Source organism: Mytilus californianus, unplaced genomic scaffold (genome assembly GCF_021869535.1).
Source record: "Mytilus californianus isolate M0D057914Y unplaced genomic scaffold, xbMytCali1.0.p SCAF_7, whole genome shotgun sequence".
NCBI classification, from domain to species: domain Eukaryota; kingdom Metazoa; phylum Mollusca; class Bivalvia; order Mytilida; family Mytilidae; genus Mytilus; species Mytilus californianus.
In genome coordinates, this window is record NW_026262723.1 from 99,191,335 (window position 1) to 99,207,464 (window position 16,130).

Sequence of the window (16,130 nt, forward strand, 5' to 3'; positions counted from 1 at the left end):
AAAATTAATAGGCAAGAAAGAGCTCAATGTGAAAAAGAATATTCATAAAAATAAGTTGGTTTATGGTAATAATAAATTTGAATATGATATCACCATTTTTCAGATTTAGTCACTACACTGTGTCGCTGGCTCATCATATTATAGCCATCTGGTTTATAAGATGCAGAATGCCATTTAGGAAAGGATTTGTTAGATTTATTCAGAAGGTTTGTAATTTTTCAGTAAAAAATGAATAAAGGGTTATTGCTTTTACCTGAATAAGTCAAGTACTTTTGCTGTATAAAATGTTTTTATTTGAATTTAAAATCACCTACACATCTGATACTGATTCTAATGAAATAATGTTTTTAATGAAATTTCTGTAGACCATGGCACAATTTACAAAAGTTTTTTGTCAATATGTCTTCTGAAGCCATAGACAACATAACCTCAAATAACTAGAAAATAATGGCATTATAATTGATTGAAAGTTTAGAAGTTTGTTTTATTTAAATGGCAAATATCTTGTTGCAGGGACTTAAAGCCAATGTTCTGAAACATTTTGAAGACAATGCATTAAGCCATCTAAACCAAGATTCATCAGAAAGAGGTCGCTCAGCTACCTATAATGAACCTGCATTTAAAGCGTAAGTATACCTGTACATAAAAATTCAAAATTTAGACCAATAATTTAACTTAATTGGACTCTGATTCAAAAAACATTAATTTCAACATTGTGTTTTGGTACCAATGAGATGAGATCCAGTGTTTTTATGGTTGAAGTTTCATTAATTACATAACATGAAACTTTCAGAATATTTACATGAAAATTATGTGTTTTTAACAAATATCTGTAAAAACATTTCAGACGTAGAAGGATATCATCTGGTACAGGTAATCCACAACGTTCTGTGTCACCACCTGTTGATGAGAAGATGTCAGTTTTCCATAAAGAACTAACAGAAACTTGTACTGATATTATGTCTAGATATACATTTGCTAACTACAGTGCTGTACCACAGAGGTAATAATGACAAATTATGCAATTTATTGTCCTTTATAAAAATGTATTTCAAAAGGATAGATTTGGATAACAGAACAAAACTATACAAACAGAATGTGTCCATAGGTCTAACTCTGGGTCAAAACCCTAATTTGACAAATATTTAAGTAACATCATAATAAGTTTCAAGTTGATGTGACCAAAACTTCATAGTAAACTACCCTAAACTAAACAGTCACCTGAAACTATCATAGACAGGACATAAAAATCATAACATGTTTTACACAAGAAAAAATGGATCTTAAGGTATTAAATTGCTATTACTCTACAGTTTACTGCCAATTAAAATTGTTTGACCTGAACTTTTACATTGTAAACTCATAAACCTATATATTCACTTAATTGTAGAAGTCGTTAAAATCATTTTGTGTTTCATATTTGTTTTTGTTTTTCAATTTTTAACAGGTCACAAGTGGCTGAGTTTCTTTTAAATGGTGGCCAATCACAAACATGGAGTGTTGGTAATAAATTAATCACTATTACGACCAGTGGTGGAGCTGGAACTAAATATAGCAGCACGGGAGTCCTCTGTGATAAGTGTATGGCACATTATCAGCCACAAAGTCAGCCAGCTGAACAGAAGACACCAGTCACTCCTGGCAGACGACGCCACAGATCTGCCTTTGTAGGGCGGAGCACATCTTTGATTGACAATTCCAAAGGAAGTATTGATGACATAGGTGTCCAATCAAGACTCTCATTTAATGATGATATGAGTTTGGAAGAGGCTCTTGAAGGGCAAGAGGTTGGGGTACAAACTGGGACATCTCTCACAGAACATACACCAAAATCAGGATTTGAAAGTGAAAATCTAGAGTCAATACTTTGTGGTAAGATATAAAAAAAGTTTTAAAATAAAAGATATAACTGAATTTAGCTATTCAGATACTATCCTTGTCCTGTAATAGAAGCTTTTTTTTTTAATTAAAATTGAATATGTACTTTCTTCAGGGTCAATGAACAAATCAACAGATGGTAGGATGTTTAGTAACTACCAATGTAATTGTTGGTGTACAGGATGGGCAGAAGTATACATCAGATCTCCTAGTGGTGTCATTGGCTGGATGATGAGAATTGAAAATGAAACATCAATGACTTCACTTCAGGTGTGTATAGATCTAAATTTTCATACCCCTGTCGTCTGTACGTCCATCCGTATGTCCGTCTGTACGTCCGTCCGTACGTACTTCCGATAATTGGTTTCTGTTCTCTAACTTTAGTTAGCCTTGACCAAATGTTATGAACAATGCTTATTACTACCGAACACAGATCAAGTTTGAATTTGGGTGGCGTCACTTTCACTGTTTTATACAGGTCCTTTTATAAATGGAAAAATTGGCAAATTTGCGATTTCCATACACTTATTTTACTTTCCTCAGCCAAATGTTATATAACTTGTAGACAATGCTTATTACAACCAAAGACAGATCAAGTATGAATTTGGGTGCCATCACTTTCAATGTTCTCGAATTACCCCATTACTGTTCAATTTCGAACAATCAGAGCACTCAAACCCAAGAAAAAGAAAAAAAAGAAAACAAAAGGTCAACAGGTTTGAATTAATACATTGACTCTACATATTTACAAGTTTGGTCATCTATGTTCTATAACCACTTTCTTCTTTTAGTCGCATATTAGTAAGAGACCTGATCTTCAATTTGATTTACTTGCTTCTGAATGTTTAATTGTTAGCAACAAACAAAGGTTAAAACTCAAAGATTTTATTAATGTTAAGTATGCCCCAGCTGTTAAGGAGGGGGTATACTGTTTTACCTCTGTCTGTCTGTCCGCCAGTCAGTTCCGTCCATCCCATTAAATTTCTTTAGCATTTTTCTTAGGAACTACGAATAATAGATTCCTGAAATTTGTTATCAGGCTTCAATCCAGCATGCTATATGGTTAACATAGTTTTAGACTCATCGCTCATTAACTTCCTGTTTTCTAAATACATATATATTCTGAACATAATGGTCATGTTTGAAATGTTTATCACATTTGTCTAGGGCACTATAAATTAAAGCTTTCTGAAATTTGTTATCAGAATTCTTGTCAGCACGCTGTACAGTGTGACAGTATTTCAGGTTCATTGCTCATCAACTTCCCATTTACCCAATACTTGCATATTCTAAAAATAATGGCCATGTATGAAATTTTTGTCAAATTTTTCTTGGAAACTACAACTAATAGCTTCCCGAAATTGTGTAATGTGTTTTAAGATTCAGTTTTCTTAAACATTCTGTTTAACAAATACTTAAAGTGGGGTTTCATTAGTTAGCAATAGCTCACAGTTCTACCTGTTATGCCCTTTATGTTGTATTTTCAGGACTCACAGTTTCATGATTTTACAATATTATTTGCTAACTTTCGTAATGCCAAACAGCCAGACATAGACAGCTTGAGTAGCAGGATTGATGTAGACAGTTTAGGAGAAGAAGAATATGTTTCACTGTATGATCAACATTTCCCATCTGATCACGGATCTTCAGGTGGATTGTTTGCTGAATGTAAGTTCAAAATGTATTTTTAGCTTTGAATTAAGAGAGGCTCTAGCAGTTATTGTTTGGTAGGGGGTCAGAAAATTTTTTTACGATGAAATTCAATAGGTGGTGATGGTTCTGAAAAGTCCTATCTACAAATCATTTATAACAGCTCATTAAGATGACAGAGTCCTCTAATGCAAAAAATGAAATATAATTTCTTAAAAAGTCTTTATAATAAGTTTTTTTTAAATATAAACGCAGAAGCAGATATTCTATATAATTTAAAGTTATTTTATTTTATATTTTAGGTACTGAAGGCATACAGATTTTGATTGATGGAAACAAGCAGATTAATGGTATGTTATTTTTATATTTGAGTAAAATTATATACCAAAAAACCATGAAGGAGGAGGGAAAAAGTTGTGGCGTTTCATTTATTCATTTGGACAAATAAGTCTTAAATCAGTCAGACTAATTGAAACTCCACATAAATTATAGTATCTAACCGCATTGTCTATTACTGATCTTTTGGGTCTCCCGATGCAAATAAAGAGCTTTACCAATTTTTCATGTTATGATTGTTATAGGAGACAAAAAATGGTAAGTCAAAGGAGTATGACTTTTATCAGCTCTACTGACAGTCTTTCTACTTTATTTTAGTCATAATTATAATTCATTTAAACTAACGTTTTATTTCAGGCCCTTCTAATTTTGGGAAAAAAGACCTGGAAGCTTTATATCTGTCACAAAAGTGGAAAGGTTATTCAGGTTAAACTTTGTCTGCTTTTGTCAAGTTGTATGTTTATATAAAGCATGATGCCTTCAACAATGAGCAAAACCCATACTGTATTATGTTCATTCTTCAATAGTTTGATATTGTATATAAGTTGTATTTCACCACAAACACTTTCTTGCTTGTGTGAGATTTATAAATACAATCAGAATAGGGATGTTAAACACTGATACCTCATCTCAGTTGACTCACTTTGTAGAACCTACATATCTGGTTAAGTGGCTAGCCTGCTACCAAAGTATGTAGAAAGCAAATGCCACTGGAAAAGTTGAAATTTTTAGACAACAAGAAAATCATATATTTATGATGTAAATCTGAAATGAATGTTTTAATGCCCCACCTAGGGGCATTATGTTTTTCGGTCTGTGCGTCCATTCGTTTGTTCGTTGTCCGTACGTCTGTCTGTCTGTCCCGCTTCAGGTTAAAGTTTTTGGTCAAGGTAGTTTTTGATGAAGTTGAAGTCCAATCAACTTGAAACTTAGTACACATGTTCCCTATGATATGATCTTTCTAATTTTAATGTCAAATTAGAGTTTTGACCCCAATTTCACGGTCCACTGAATATAGAAAATGATATTGCGAGTGGGGCATCCGTGTACTATAGACACATTCTTGTTTCCCTTTAACTTGATTGCTGCATGACACTTTATAATACAGTAAACCGAATGTATAAAACATGTTTTAATTTATTTTTTTTTCAGAATCAAATGGTCAGGTTGAAAAGGTAAGTTAAGAAAATGTATTTTTTTTCAATTTCAAAATTATTTAAAAAATTACAATTAAAATTCTGATTTTATTTACTCATTTCTTTTGTATATATATTCAGATTGTCAAGCATTATCACTAATGTCACATTGGAATCTTTTTTTAAACACTTTTATTGGCATTTTAAAGAAAACTTATTACAGAATTTAAATTGTTTTAATAGTACAGTGTATTGATTTATTGTATTTATTACAGTGGTAAAGTACAGATTTTATAGAGCTGTATATTGATTTCAATTTGAATTTTCAGGAAGTAACAAAAGACTCGACTAACGAAGAAAATGAAAGCATTATTTCTATGTTGAAGAGAAGCACATCATCCCCATCACTGTTAGAAACAGGAAATAATCACTCCGGTGAAAAAGACTCAATTCCATCCCATATTGATGATTCAAATAAACTTTTGCGTGAATCAGATTCTAATTTACATAAAATAGTGGTTGATGGTTCAAAAGTAAAAGAAGATGGTATGAATTTGAGTGTGGTGTCAAACAGACCTAGTAATATATCTAAAAGCACAAATATTCTAAGTCCAACTAGTCAACCAAATATTGTGAATCCTCCACAACTGTCTTTGTCACCAGAAAGTTCTGAATCCTCTGTTCATGATGAGTTGCCAGATTTACCGGCATTCAAGAAACAAAGAGGTCATACCATATCTGTGGTGACCCCTGAAAGAGGCCACGATGACAGATCAGCGACAAAAGATGCTGGTAGAGGTGGCATCAATCCAAGTTTTGTGTTTTTACAATTGTACTTTGGAGGAATGTTGCACCATGGGAACGAAATGCCACTTCTACTACCACAAACTGATGTAAGTTAAAGATAAATGTAGACCGTTTTTGTTCTGTTATATGTATTTGTTTAGGGGCCAGCTGAAGGACGCCATTGGGTGCGGGAATTTCTCGCTGCATTGTAGACCTGTTGGTGACCTTCTGCTGTTGTCTGTTCTATGGTCGGGTTGTTGTCTCTTTGACACATTCCCCATTTCCATTCTCAATTTTATATGTGAATAAAAGAAGAATTGGGAAAACATACATTTTTGTTTAGGGGCCAGCTAAAGCCCGCCTCTGGGTGTGGGATTTTCTCACTGTTGAAGACCCATTGGTGGCCTTGAGCTGTTTTCTGCTCTTTGGTCCAGTTGTTGTCTCTTTGACACATTCCCCATTTCCATTTCCATTCTAAATTTTATCTATATATGTATGGCAATGGGGACAATGAATGTAAAAAACAACCTTTTGGCCTTATCCCAGATAAGAAAAAAAAAGAGGCAAACAAGCTGAAACATTTGATATTGATTGAAACTGCACATTTTAAAGTATAAAAATTGTGGTACCTTCAGTATTTTATAAATTTTGACCTGCATAATATATTGCTATCTGTTTTGTTAATGTATCAGAAACTTAAGAAACATATTAGGAAATATTATGCATAGATATGCATAGTTATAGATATTGTGTGAATCATAGAATGTAATTGCAATCATTATAATTTCAGATTATGAAGAGAGCCATTAACAATCTTGATAGGATTTACCCTTTTGCCACCCATAAGATTGGTGTTGTTTATGTTGGTACAAGCCAGGTATACCTTTTATTATCTGTAAAGTAGAAAATTGTCACATTCACAAACAAAAAACTACACGTATCATTCATTGTATGATGAATTGTCTGTTACATATCCTATCATAAAGTATTCAGATTTATTGAGTTAATTTTAGAAGAACTTGTAAAAATTTAAGAGGAAAAAGCATAAGTTTCATAGAATATAGGGTAACCAACTGCTTACTTGTTTTTAGAATTAATTTCTCGGAGTTTAAGATTTTTGCATTTCTATTTGATAATTATTTGTTTGTCATGGTCATCTCTTTATATATAGATATCTTATATATATGTTCTTAAAAGTAACAATTGAAATTTAGAATTTAACTATTGTTATTATTTTGCAGACAAAAGATGAGAAAGCAATATTTTCAAACCAGTCAGGGTCAGAGAGATATATCAAATTTTTACAAGGTTTAGGACAATTAATACGACTACATGATTGTGATCCAAACAAAGTTTACATTGGAGGTTTAAATAAAGATGGCAGTGATGGACAGTATTGTTATGGATGGCAAGATGAAACTTTGCATGGTATATATATCTAAACTTTTAAGGTTGTTATCAGGAGAATCAATTCCAAGCAAGATCCTACCACCATTATTCCTATAAATATCCATAACATTATTGCCATGTACTTTTAAAGAAAAAGAAATTTGAAATTCACCAATATCATATGAATAACCATTGGTGACTATTTTTATCTGTCAGTACAAGTACACAAATTATTGAGAGTATTGATAATAGTTCTATTCAGATAAAAGTCTTAACGAATTGGGACTATCCTTATAGAAACAGGCAACTATCTGTGTTATGGGTTTTTACTGGTGGATTATCAATTCTGTATAGTCATGTAAGGAAGTGACCATACCAACACTGTATATGTTGTGTCAAGTGGTCAGGCATTTTGATATCTATATGCACAAAGTTCAAATTTACCTCATTTTATTTTAGTTGCTTTTTTCCCAAATTATTGTGTTTTATGTTTTTATGCCCTACCTACGATAGTAGTAGGGGCATTATGTTTTCTGGTCTGTGCATCCGTTCATTCATTCGTCCGTCCGTCTGTCCCGCTTCAGGTTAAAGTTTTTGGTCAAGGTAGTTTTTGATGCAGTTGAAGTCCAATCAAATTGAAACTTAGTACACATGTTCCCTATGATACGATCTTTCTTTCTAATTTTAATGCCAAATTAGAGTTTTTACCCCAATTTCACGGTCCACTGAACATAGAAAATGATAGTGCGAGTGGGGCATCTGTGTACTATGGACACATTCTTGTTTAATCTTGCAATTGTTACTTGTGGTTCTGATCAAAGTTGTAGATGTTCAAACTCTTTGGATGTCACGAAGACATTATACAGGATTTTCTATTCAGCTGTGCAGAATAATGTACAAATGCAATACTGTGGATTCAATTTTTACATTGGATACCATTTTTTGTGGATTTCATTGATAAAGGTAAAACCATGAATTTAAAATGTTACACAGAGTACAACTTTTCTGTAGACTTGTATGCTGACTAGCAAACCCACAAAATCAAATATCCATGAAAATACAATTTTTACTTCAATCCACAAAAATTGGTATCCACGAAAATAAATAAGTCCACAACAATCAGTTATGAAGGATACATGCTTTTCTTCTTATTTACAGTGATTTATCATGTTGCTACCCTGATGCCAAACAAAGAGTCTGACCCAAACTGTAATACCAAGAAACTGCACATTGGTAATGACTATGTAACTGTTGTATATAATGATAGTGGTGAAGATTACAGAATTGGAACAATAAAGGTAGGTAACTCTGTAATGACTGTTACTGTTGTATACAATGATAGTGGTGAGGATTACAGAATTGGAACAATAAAGGTAGGTAACTCAGTAATGACTGTTACATTTGTATACAATGATAGTGGTGAGGATTACAGAATTGGAACAATTAAGTAATGACTATGTAACTGTTGTATACAGATTGCAGAATTGGAACAATAAAGGTAGGTAACTCAGTAATGAGGTGAAGATTACAGAATTGGAACAATAAAGGTAGGTAACTCAGTAATGACTATGTGACTGTTGTATACAATGATAGTGGTGAGGATTACAGAATTGGAACAATAAAGGTAGGTAACTCAGTAATGACTGTTACTGTTGTATACAATGATAATGGTGAGGATTACAGAATTGGAACAATTTAGTAATGACTATGTAACTGTTGTATACAGATTACAGAATTGGAACAATAAAGGTAGGTAACTCAGTAATGACTATGTAACTGTTGTATACAATGATAGTGATGAGAATTACAGAATTGGAACAATTAAGTAATGACTATGTAACTGTTGTATACAGATTACAGAATTGGAACAATAAAGGTAGGTAACTCAGTAATGACTATGTAACTGTTGTATACAATGATAGTGATGAGGATTACAGAATTGGAACAATTAAGTAATGACTATGTAACTGTTGTATACAGATTACAGAATTGGAACAATAAAGGTAGGTAACTCAGTAATGACTATGTAACTGTTGTATACAATGATAGTGGTGAGGATTACAGAATTGGAACAATTTAAGGTAGTTAACTCTCTAGGGAATGTTATTATTTTATACAATGATAGCAATCATGTAAACACGGGGTGCAAGTAGTGCTTTCTCATCCAATTTGGAGTTATTGCCCCTGAAATATTAATTTTTATGAAATTTCTCAGTTTTTTATGTTATCTGGAAAACTATTATAGATAAAGAGAAATTTTAAACAGAAAAAATGTTCAGCAAAGTAAGATCTACCTATAAGTTTAAGAACGGAATTCTTCAATTGATCCTTTATAGGACTTATTGCCCTTGAAAGACTATTTTTATTAAATTTTTAAGTTTTTTTTAGAAACTATGATAGAAAGACAGAAACTTCAAACAGCAAAATTATTCAGCAAAGTAAGACCTACAAATAGTCAACTTGACCGAAAATGTCAATTGATGCCTTATAGGAGTTATTGCCCTTGAAAGATGATATTAACCAATTTTTTTTTAGTTTTTTTTGCAGAAATTATGATAGATAGAGAGAATCTTTTAAAGGTATGTTTAAACATGCATTAATAAACATCAAACAGCAAAATAATCATTGATGCAAGATCTACACAAAAATTGCAGGTGAGCTATTCAGGCTCTTATGGGCCTCTTGTTCACTATTAAGAATAGGATAAGAGAAAAGAAAGAAAACAAATTTCAACTCATCATTTTTTACTTGATGACACTGCAACACACAATAGATTCAATTTGGTATAAATATATTTTAATGATGGTAAGTTATAAAATCAAACAGCTGAATGAAGGGGTTAAAAGGTTGCCTTATAAAATTTTCTGTTTGATGGTATTTGACATCTTAATTGGTTTTCTTTTATATATTACAGGGACAGTTTAACTATGTAAACATTGTGATCAAGCCATTAGACTATGAAAGTAATGCTATAACATTACAGGCAAAAGAAGGTAAGCTTGTACATTTTTACAATCATTTATAAGTTACTTGGCAATTTTCAGACTGACATAACTGAGGGTTTGGATAGGGTTTACAGAATAGAGAATAATGGGCCTTATCTACAGAAAAATGGACCAAAAAAGTAAAATAGAGAAAATTGGACAAAGAAATAGGGAATAATGGGCCAAAATATAGATGATAAAGAAAAATGACTTAAGAAATTAAAGAATAAAGAAATGAAGCATCCCCATCCAGACCCTCATAACTCAAATGAATAATATAATAACATCAGGGTTGCGTTCAATATCGTAGCGGCTACGTAGTGCTACGTAGATTTATGACTATTGAACGAGTAGCTAGCCTAGCTGCTATCAATATCTATGTAGCAGCTAGGCTAGCTACACGTTCAATAGTCATAAATCTACGTAGCCCTATGTAGCCGCTACGATATTGAACGCAACCCTGCAGTCAGCTAGTCAGCAATAATTACAATTTTATATTCTTCTGTTTGATATAAAATTGAACAGTACTTAGAGAACGTCTTTTACAATATGCATGCAGGGAAGGTTTGTTTTGCTTATAATATAAAAAGCACACTTCATTGTCATTGTTATAGTTAATTATTCATTTCATACTTGAAATACTTTTGCATGTAGTATTCATCACTGCTCAAATGATAGAGATATCATGATCCTTTGAATAATTTATCTTGTTTGCTAAAATTATGAATATTTAAATGAGTGTACCTAAGTTGGAATTACTTCTGTTAATTTTTTTAAACACTTAGTAGTTTCAGGTTTACTATATGCGGAAACATTCAGAATTTACTTTTTAGCTCACTTGACCCAAAGGGCCAAGTGAGCTTTTCTCATCACTTGGCGTCCGGCGTTGTCGTTATCCGTTAACTTTTATAAAAATCTTCTCCTCTGAAACTACAGGGCCAAATTTAACCAAACTTGGCCACAATCATCACTAGGGTATTTAGTTTAAAAAATGGGTCCGATGACCCTGCCTGCCAACAAACATGTCAGACATGGCTAAAAATAGAACTTAGGGGGAAAATGCAGTTTTTGACCTATATCTCTGAAACTAAAGCAAATGTATAACGGTTGCATTATTTCATGCATCAATTGTAAATAAAAATATCGGGTGAGCGACACAGGCTCCAAGAGCCTCTAGTTATATTTGTAGTGTGGAAGATTTTTATACAAACACTATCAATGAAATCATTTGATCAGTTTTTATTTTTGTTGAAAAAAAGAAGGAAAAAAGGAACCTCTTCCCTGTATTCATTTATAAACAGCAAACCCTTTGTTCTCACCTAATACATTCATCTGTATTGGTTTAAAATTAAAAGTTAACTTGTACATTGCATGCTGTTTTCTAAAACCTTTTGACCTTGACCTCATGTAGTTTTTATACGCCCATTTACGAGACGTATTATGGTATACCTCTGTCCGTCTGTCCATCGTCAACATGTCAGACATTAACTCAAAAACGCTTCAACCAATTTGCACAGAACTTTGGTGAATTGTTCATATCTATTGACATGAGCTCCCTTTTGATTTTTATAAATTTTAGATTTTATGTTTCCGAGTTATGGAGTTTTATTCATTAAAAAAAAGGGGGATTTTCCAGTTTTCGGACAATAACTCAAAAATGCTTTCAGCAGTTCTCATGAAACTTTGGAGAATTGTTTATATCTATTGGTTTAAGCTCCCTTTCAATTTTTATAAATTTTAGATTTTACAATTCCAAGTTATGGGATTTTATTCATAAAAAAGGGGTGATTTTCTAGTTTTCGGACAATACCTTTAAAGTGCTTTGAGCAGTTTTCATTAAACTTTGGTGACTGGTTTATATCAATTCAGATAACCGCCCTTTAGTTTTTCACAAATTTCTGATATGACATTGAGAAGTTATTGAACTTTATTCGTAAAAAATGCGACAGACGTATCATGTGCTCATGGCGCAGTTGTTTTTTGTTTTTGGTCACATATTATATATATAATTCAGTAATAGCTTATGGAGAGTAGCAAAAAAGAGTTGAAGTTGCTATAAATTGCTTCTGGTAGATGATTTTTTTATAAATTTATAAATGAAATTAACATTTGTATAAATTCATAAATGAAATTAACATTTGTATAAATTCATAAATGAAATTAACATTTGTATAGATTTATAAATGAAATTAACATTTGTATAGATTTATAAATGAAATTAACATTTGTATAGATTTATAAATGAAATTAACATTTGTATAGATTTATAAATGAAATTAACATTTGTATAAATTTATAAATGAAATTAACATTTGTATAAATTTAATATTGTTGAAACCCTAGTTTTTGTTTCATAAGCTTTATGGTGATCTGTGCATGAACTACTTGTGTGGTTGACTAATATGATGTTTTGTTTTATAGTACCATTTCAGGACAGTATCACAACAGGTACTTCTGTGTATGAATGCTTTGCATTAACACATTATCATATTTATACCTGCTTCTATTAAACCAGAGACAGAGTCAAAGGAGATGCACATTGTATTGGAAATTTCATTTACCTAAACCCATGAATATAAATGTTCAATGAAGTACACATTTTCTATAGGCTTTCAGAGTTTCTATAGAGTTCGGCAAAACCATGAAATCAAATATCCATGAACAAATTAAAAAAATTCTCAATCAATGAAAATGGGTGTCCACGAAAATAAAAAAAATCCACTGTATTCCTTTTCTATTTGACTAGAAAAGTTTTCCTAAATCAAATTTGGAATTTCAATCAATTTTTCATCTCAACTATGGATCTGTGTCTGGAAATAATACATTTGGCTCATTTATACTTAAAAAATATATTGAACTGGGCTGGCAAACAAGATGTGCTTTTACATTATAGCTAATGAAACATTGTGTTACAAAACAAACTGTCTTTAATACTTGTTTAATAGACAAATGTTTTTATTTAAAGTGAAATTCATTTTTGTACATCTTATGTCAGTATAAATTTTGTGTTCAGTTTTTTATTTATAATTGGGCCATCAGCTGCTAGTCTAACAGCCTTTTATCTTATTATGATCATCTTAAAAACTACTGTAAATTTGGATTATGTCTTAAGGTGGTACCCAACACCTTGACTAATATTAATTTGGCTCGTTTAATTTTCATAAAATTTTGACAAAATGTTTACTTTGACCCTTTGACAAAAATATAAAAATTTCAAAAAATTTGAACCAACCACTTTATCAGAAAAATTTCTTTGGTTATATAGCAGTTTGACGAACACTAATTTTGATCATTGAGAAGCTTAATATTTCCTTAACAATACAAAGTAATTAAAACGTTTAGCTGATTTTTACAGAGTTATCTCCCTGTAGTGTTAGGTACCACCTTAACAAAAAGACTAATAATGGTGAAGTGTTTAGTACAAATAAAATCTTAGAATAATTAGGAAACAGTTACTACACATCTAATGTGTTAGTCTAAATATATATTTTTGATTGATTGTAAATGCTATATTGATGATGTTTGAAATGAAAAAAAGACCAACACAATTTTGATAAATGTTGACATCTAGTATATCACCTGTTTTGAATTAATTGATCTTTAAGTTGATCATTACAAATGTTATGCATATTCAGGAAAAGACCATAAAAAAACAACTAAATTAAAATCAATAGATTTTTTTTAATAATTTGCAAAATTGTAGTTTATATCATGCTACAGATTGTGCAAAATTATCAGATTTTGTTTAGATTGTACATGGCAAAATTTTCTGTGAAGGAAAGAAAAATAAATGATCGAATTTTAACATAAAAAATGAGAAGATAGTACTTATATTGTGCTTTGAGAAAAGAAAAAGGAAAAGGACTTGCTTTATTGCTACAAAACAAAATAGGTAAATTCTCAACACATTCCTTTATAAACGTTACATTATCAAAGTTACCTCCCATTTTATGGTTAATTTTGAAAAAAAATAATCACACAAAAAAAAATTTGTATTTGTAAAAACAGTCTTAAAAAAAAGATAAGACATAAACTTTTCTTCCTTTATATAAAAAGTCTAACGAATGAATTATATGACTTTGATATAATATCTCCAATCAAGTCCTGCTAGCTGTATTTGCATATCTTAGCAATCCATGGATAAAAGTTATTTGTAAAATGTCAATTTACCAAGTTAGTTAATAGAGTAAGGTAGACTTCTATGTGTGAGCTTATCCCAGATACAGCAGATGAAAATTTTACTGAATTTAGCAAACAAAGTGTAAAATTGATGTAATGATGTGAATACTTTTCTTATAATACACGAAAAAGCATTGTTTCTAGAAAAAGTATCACTGGTTAATAACTAGGCTGATGTTGCAGCAATGTTTGTAGGTGTCACTGAGGGCTGAAAGATATTCATAACAGATGTTAACTTGGACTTTGAAAATATATCTTCACAATTGTTTGTCATATAAAAATTTCTATTTTGCACACTTTACTTAAAAAAAGTGCCTAGCTCACATGAAGAAGGTTGTATGCTTTGCAAATTTTGAATGCATTACTTTTTGCTACATATTTCACTTACCTTGACTGCTTATCTTCCACTGGACGTTAAGCAACCAACAATCAATCTATCCATGTAAATTTGTATAGCTTGCATAGCATGAAAGACAAAAATATTGTTTAAGCAGCATATCTGATGAAAAGAATTCATGATGACACATATTGCAATAGATAGTACAACATTTAATACAAGATGTTCAACAGAAAGTATCCATTGCTCTCAATTTCTACAGGAACCTTTATTTTTATGTACAGGCCTATTCATTCATAACATCCAGAAATTTAACAGGCTAAAAGAAGCATGAATGTTTCTGTCTTCTAGGCAGGCCTTAAGCATCACATATTTATCTTGTACCCTTCAAAAGACCTCAGTTTCCTTGTTTTAATAAAAGAAAAAAATATGTATAAAGATATGTATAAATAAAGAAAAGAATTTCCTCAATATGACAAGTTTCGATACATCTGCTTTACTCCATGGTGAAGGACTTTTATTAAAGATTCTTTTTATTTTAATCAAACTGTAGGACTTTTATGACTCAGGCTTTTTTGATAGATAATGTGAATACGCTGGTCATCCTTAGTTCCTTTACAAAACAATAAAATTTAATAAAGTATACACTAGGAGAAGTGTGTTTGTATTTAGATAGCAGCACCTTGAATTCTTCACACTTGTCTTCCTTGTAAATAAAACCTGTCTTAGTCATTTAGTGTTTAACATCCAATAATGACTTGTCATTTAGATTAGAAATATTGATTTAATATGCTATGTACTTTACAAATATATACATTTCTTCATTGGATGTATTTTATATCTTAGCAGGCCCTGTCCAGTGACCTAGTCAGATTATTGTATTTTAGGGTTAAATAGTTGAGTTTTTTTTGTTGCACTTACAAAAATACGATACATTTTGATTTTATATTTGATATTAAATGATAAAGAACTATTTGGACATCTAGACAACTCTACTAACCTCAGCTTCTTTTGATCCATATAAAATATTTTATTTCATTTCTCATTGTCTGTATCCTGTTCAACTTTTCACAAATTCATTTACCACGGAGTACAACTTAGAAAATGTTTCATCATGCATTGCTGTTTATCATTGACATTTGAATGTATCGCCCACCATATATAACTTTTAACCAATACATATATATATATATAAAAAATACTGGTTTTTTGATACATTTTCAGATATAGCTGAAATTCTTGGTCACAAAGATACTAAAGTGATATCTGATGAACATTTATCAGACTTAGTAAGACAGATAGCTGTAAATTGTAATGTAAGTAGAAATGAATATAACCATTTGCAGACTTAACCCCCCTCCCAATAAAAAATCCTATGGAAAGTCTTTAGGTTGATTTTATTTTCCAGGTAGAAAATTTTGTGACGCATCAAAGTAATTTTGAATAATTGTGTTC

The 16,130-nt window shown here is 31.2% G+C and overlaps 1 protein-coding gene across 4 annotated transcripts in view; it reads left to right on the forward strand.

The window, feature by feature from the left end:
* LOC127709180 (tuberin-like) overlaps positions 1-16,130 on the forward strand; it is a 57,566-nt gene that overhangs the window by 35,318 nt on the left and 6,118 nt on the right. For 2 of the 4 annotated variants that reach the window (XR_007985538.1, XM_052214546.1), the window contains exons 23-37: positions 104-206; positions 514-626; positions 848-1,003; positions 1,448-1,872; positions 1,994-2,148; positions 3,366-3,546; positions 3,831-3,878; positions 5,017-5,039; positions 5,330-5,893; positions 6,577-6,663; positions 7,028-7,214; positions 8,334-8,473; positions 10,090-10,168; positions 12,581-12,607; positions 15,900-15,991. Coding sequence is in view for 3 of the 4 variants with exons in the window: in XM_052214546.1 (XP_052070506.1) it covers positions 104-206; positions 514-626; positions 848-1,003; positions 1,448-1,872; positions 1,994-2,148; positions 3,366-3,546; positions 3,831-3,878; positions 5,017-5,039; positions 5,330-5,893; positions 6,577-6,663; positions 7,028-7,214; positions 8,334-8,473; positions 10,090-10,168; positions 12,581-12,607; positions 15,900-15,991 (2,380 nt within the window). In the remaining variant the exon portion in view is untranslated. The remainder of the gene's footprint in view (positions 1-103; positions 207-513; positions 627-847; positions 1,004-1,447; positions 1,873-1,993; positions 2,149-3,365; positions 3,547-3,830; positions 3,879-5,016; positions 5,040-5,329; positions 5,894-6,576; positions 6,664-7,027; positions 7,215-8,333; positions 8,474-10,089; positions 10,169-12,580; positions 12,608-15,899; positions 15,992-16,130) is intronic. The other 2 variants (XM_052214547.1, XM_052214548.1) reach the window with 2 other exon arrangements.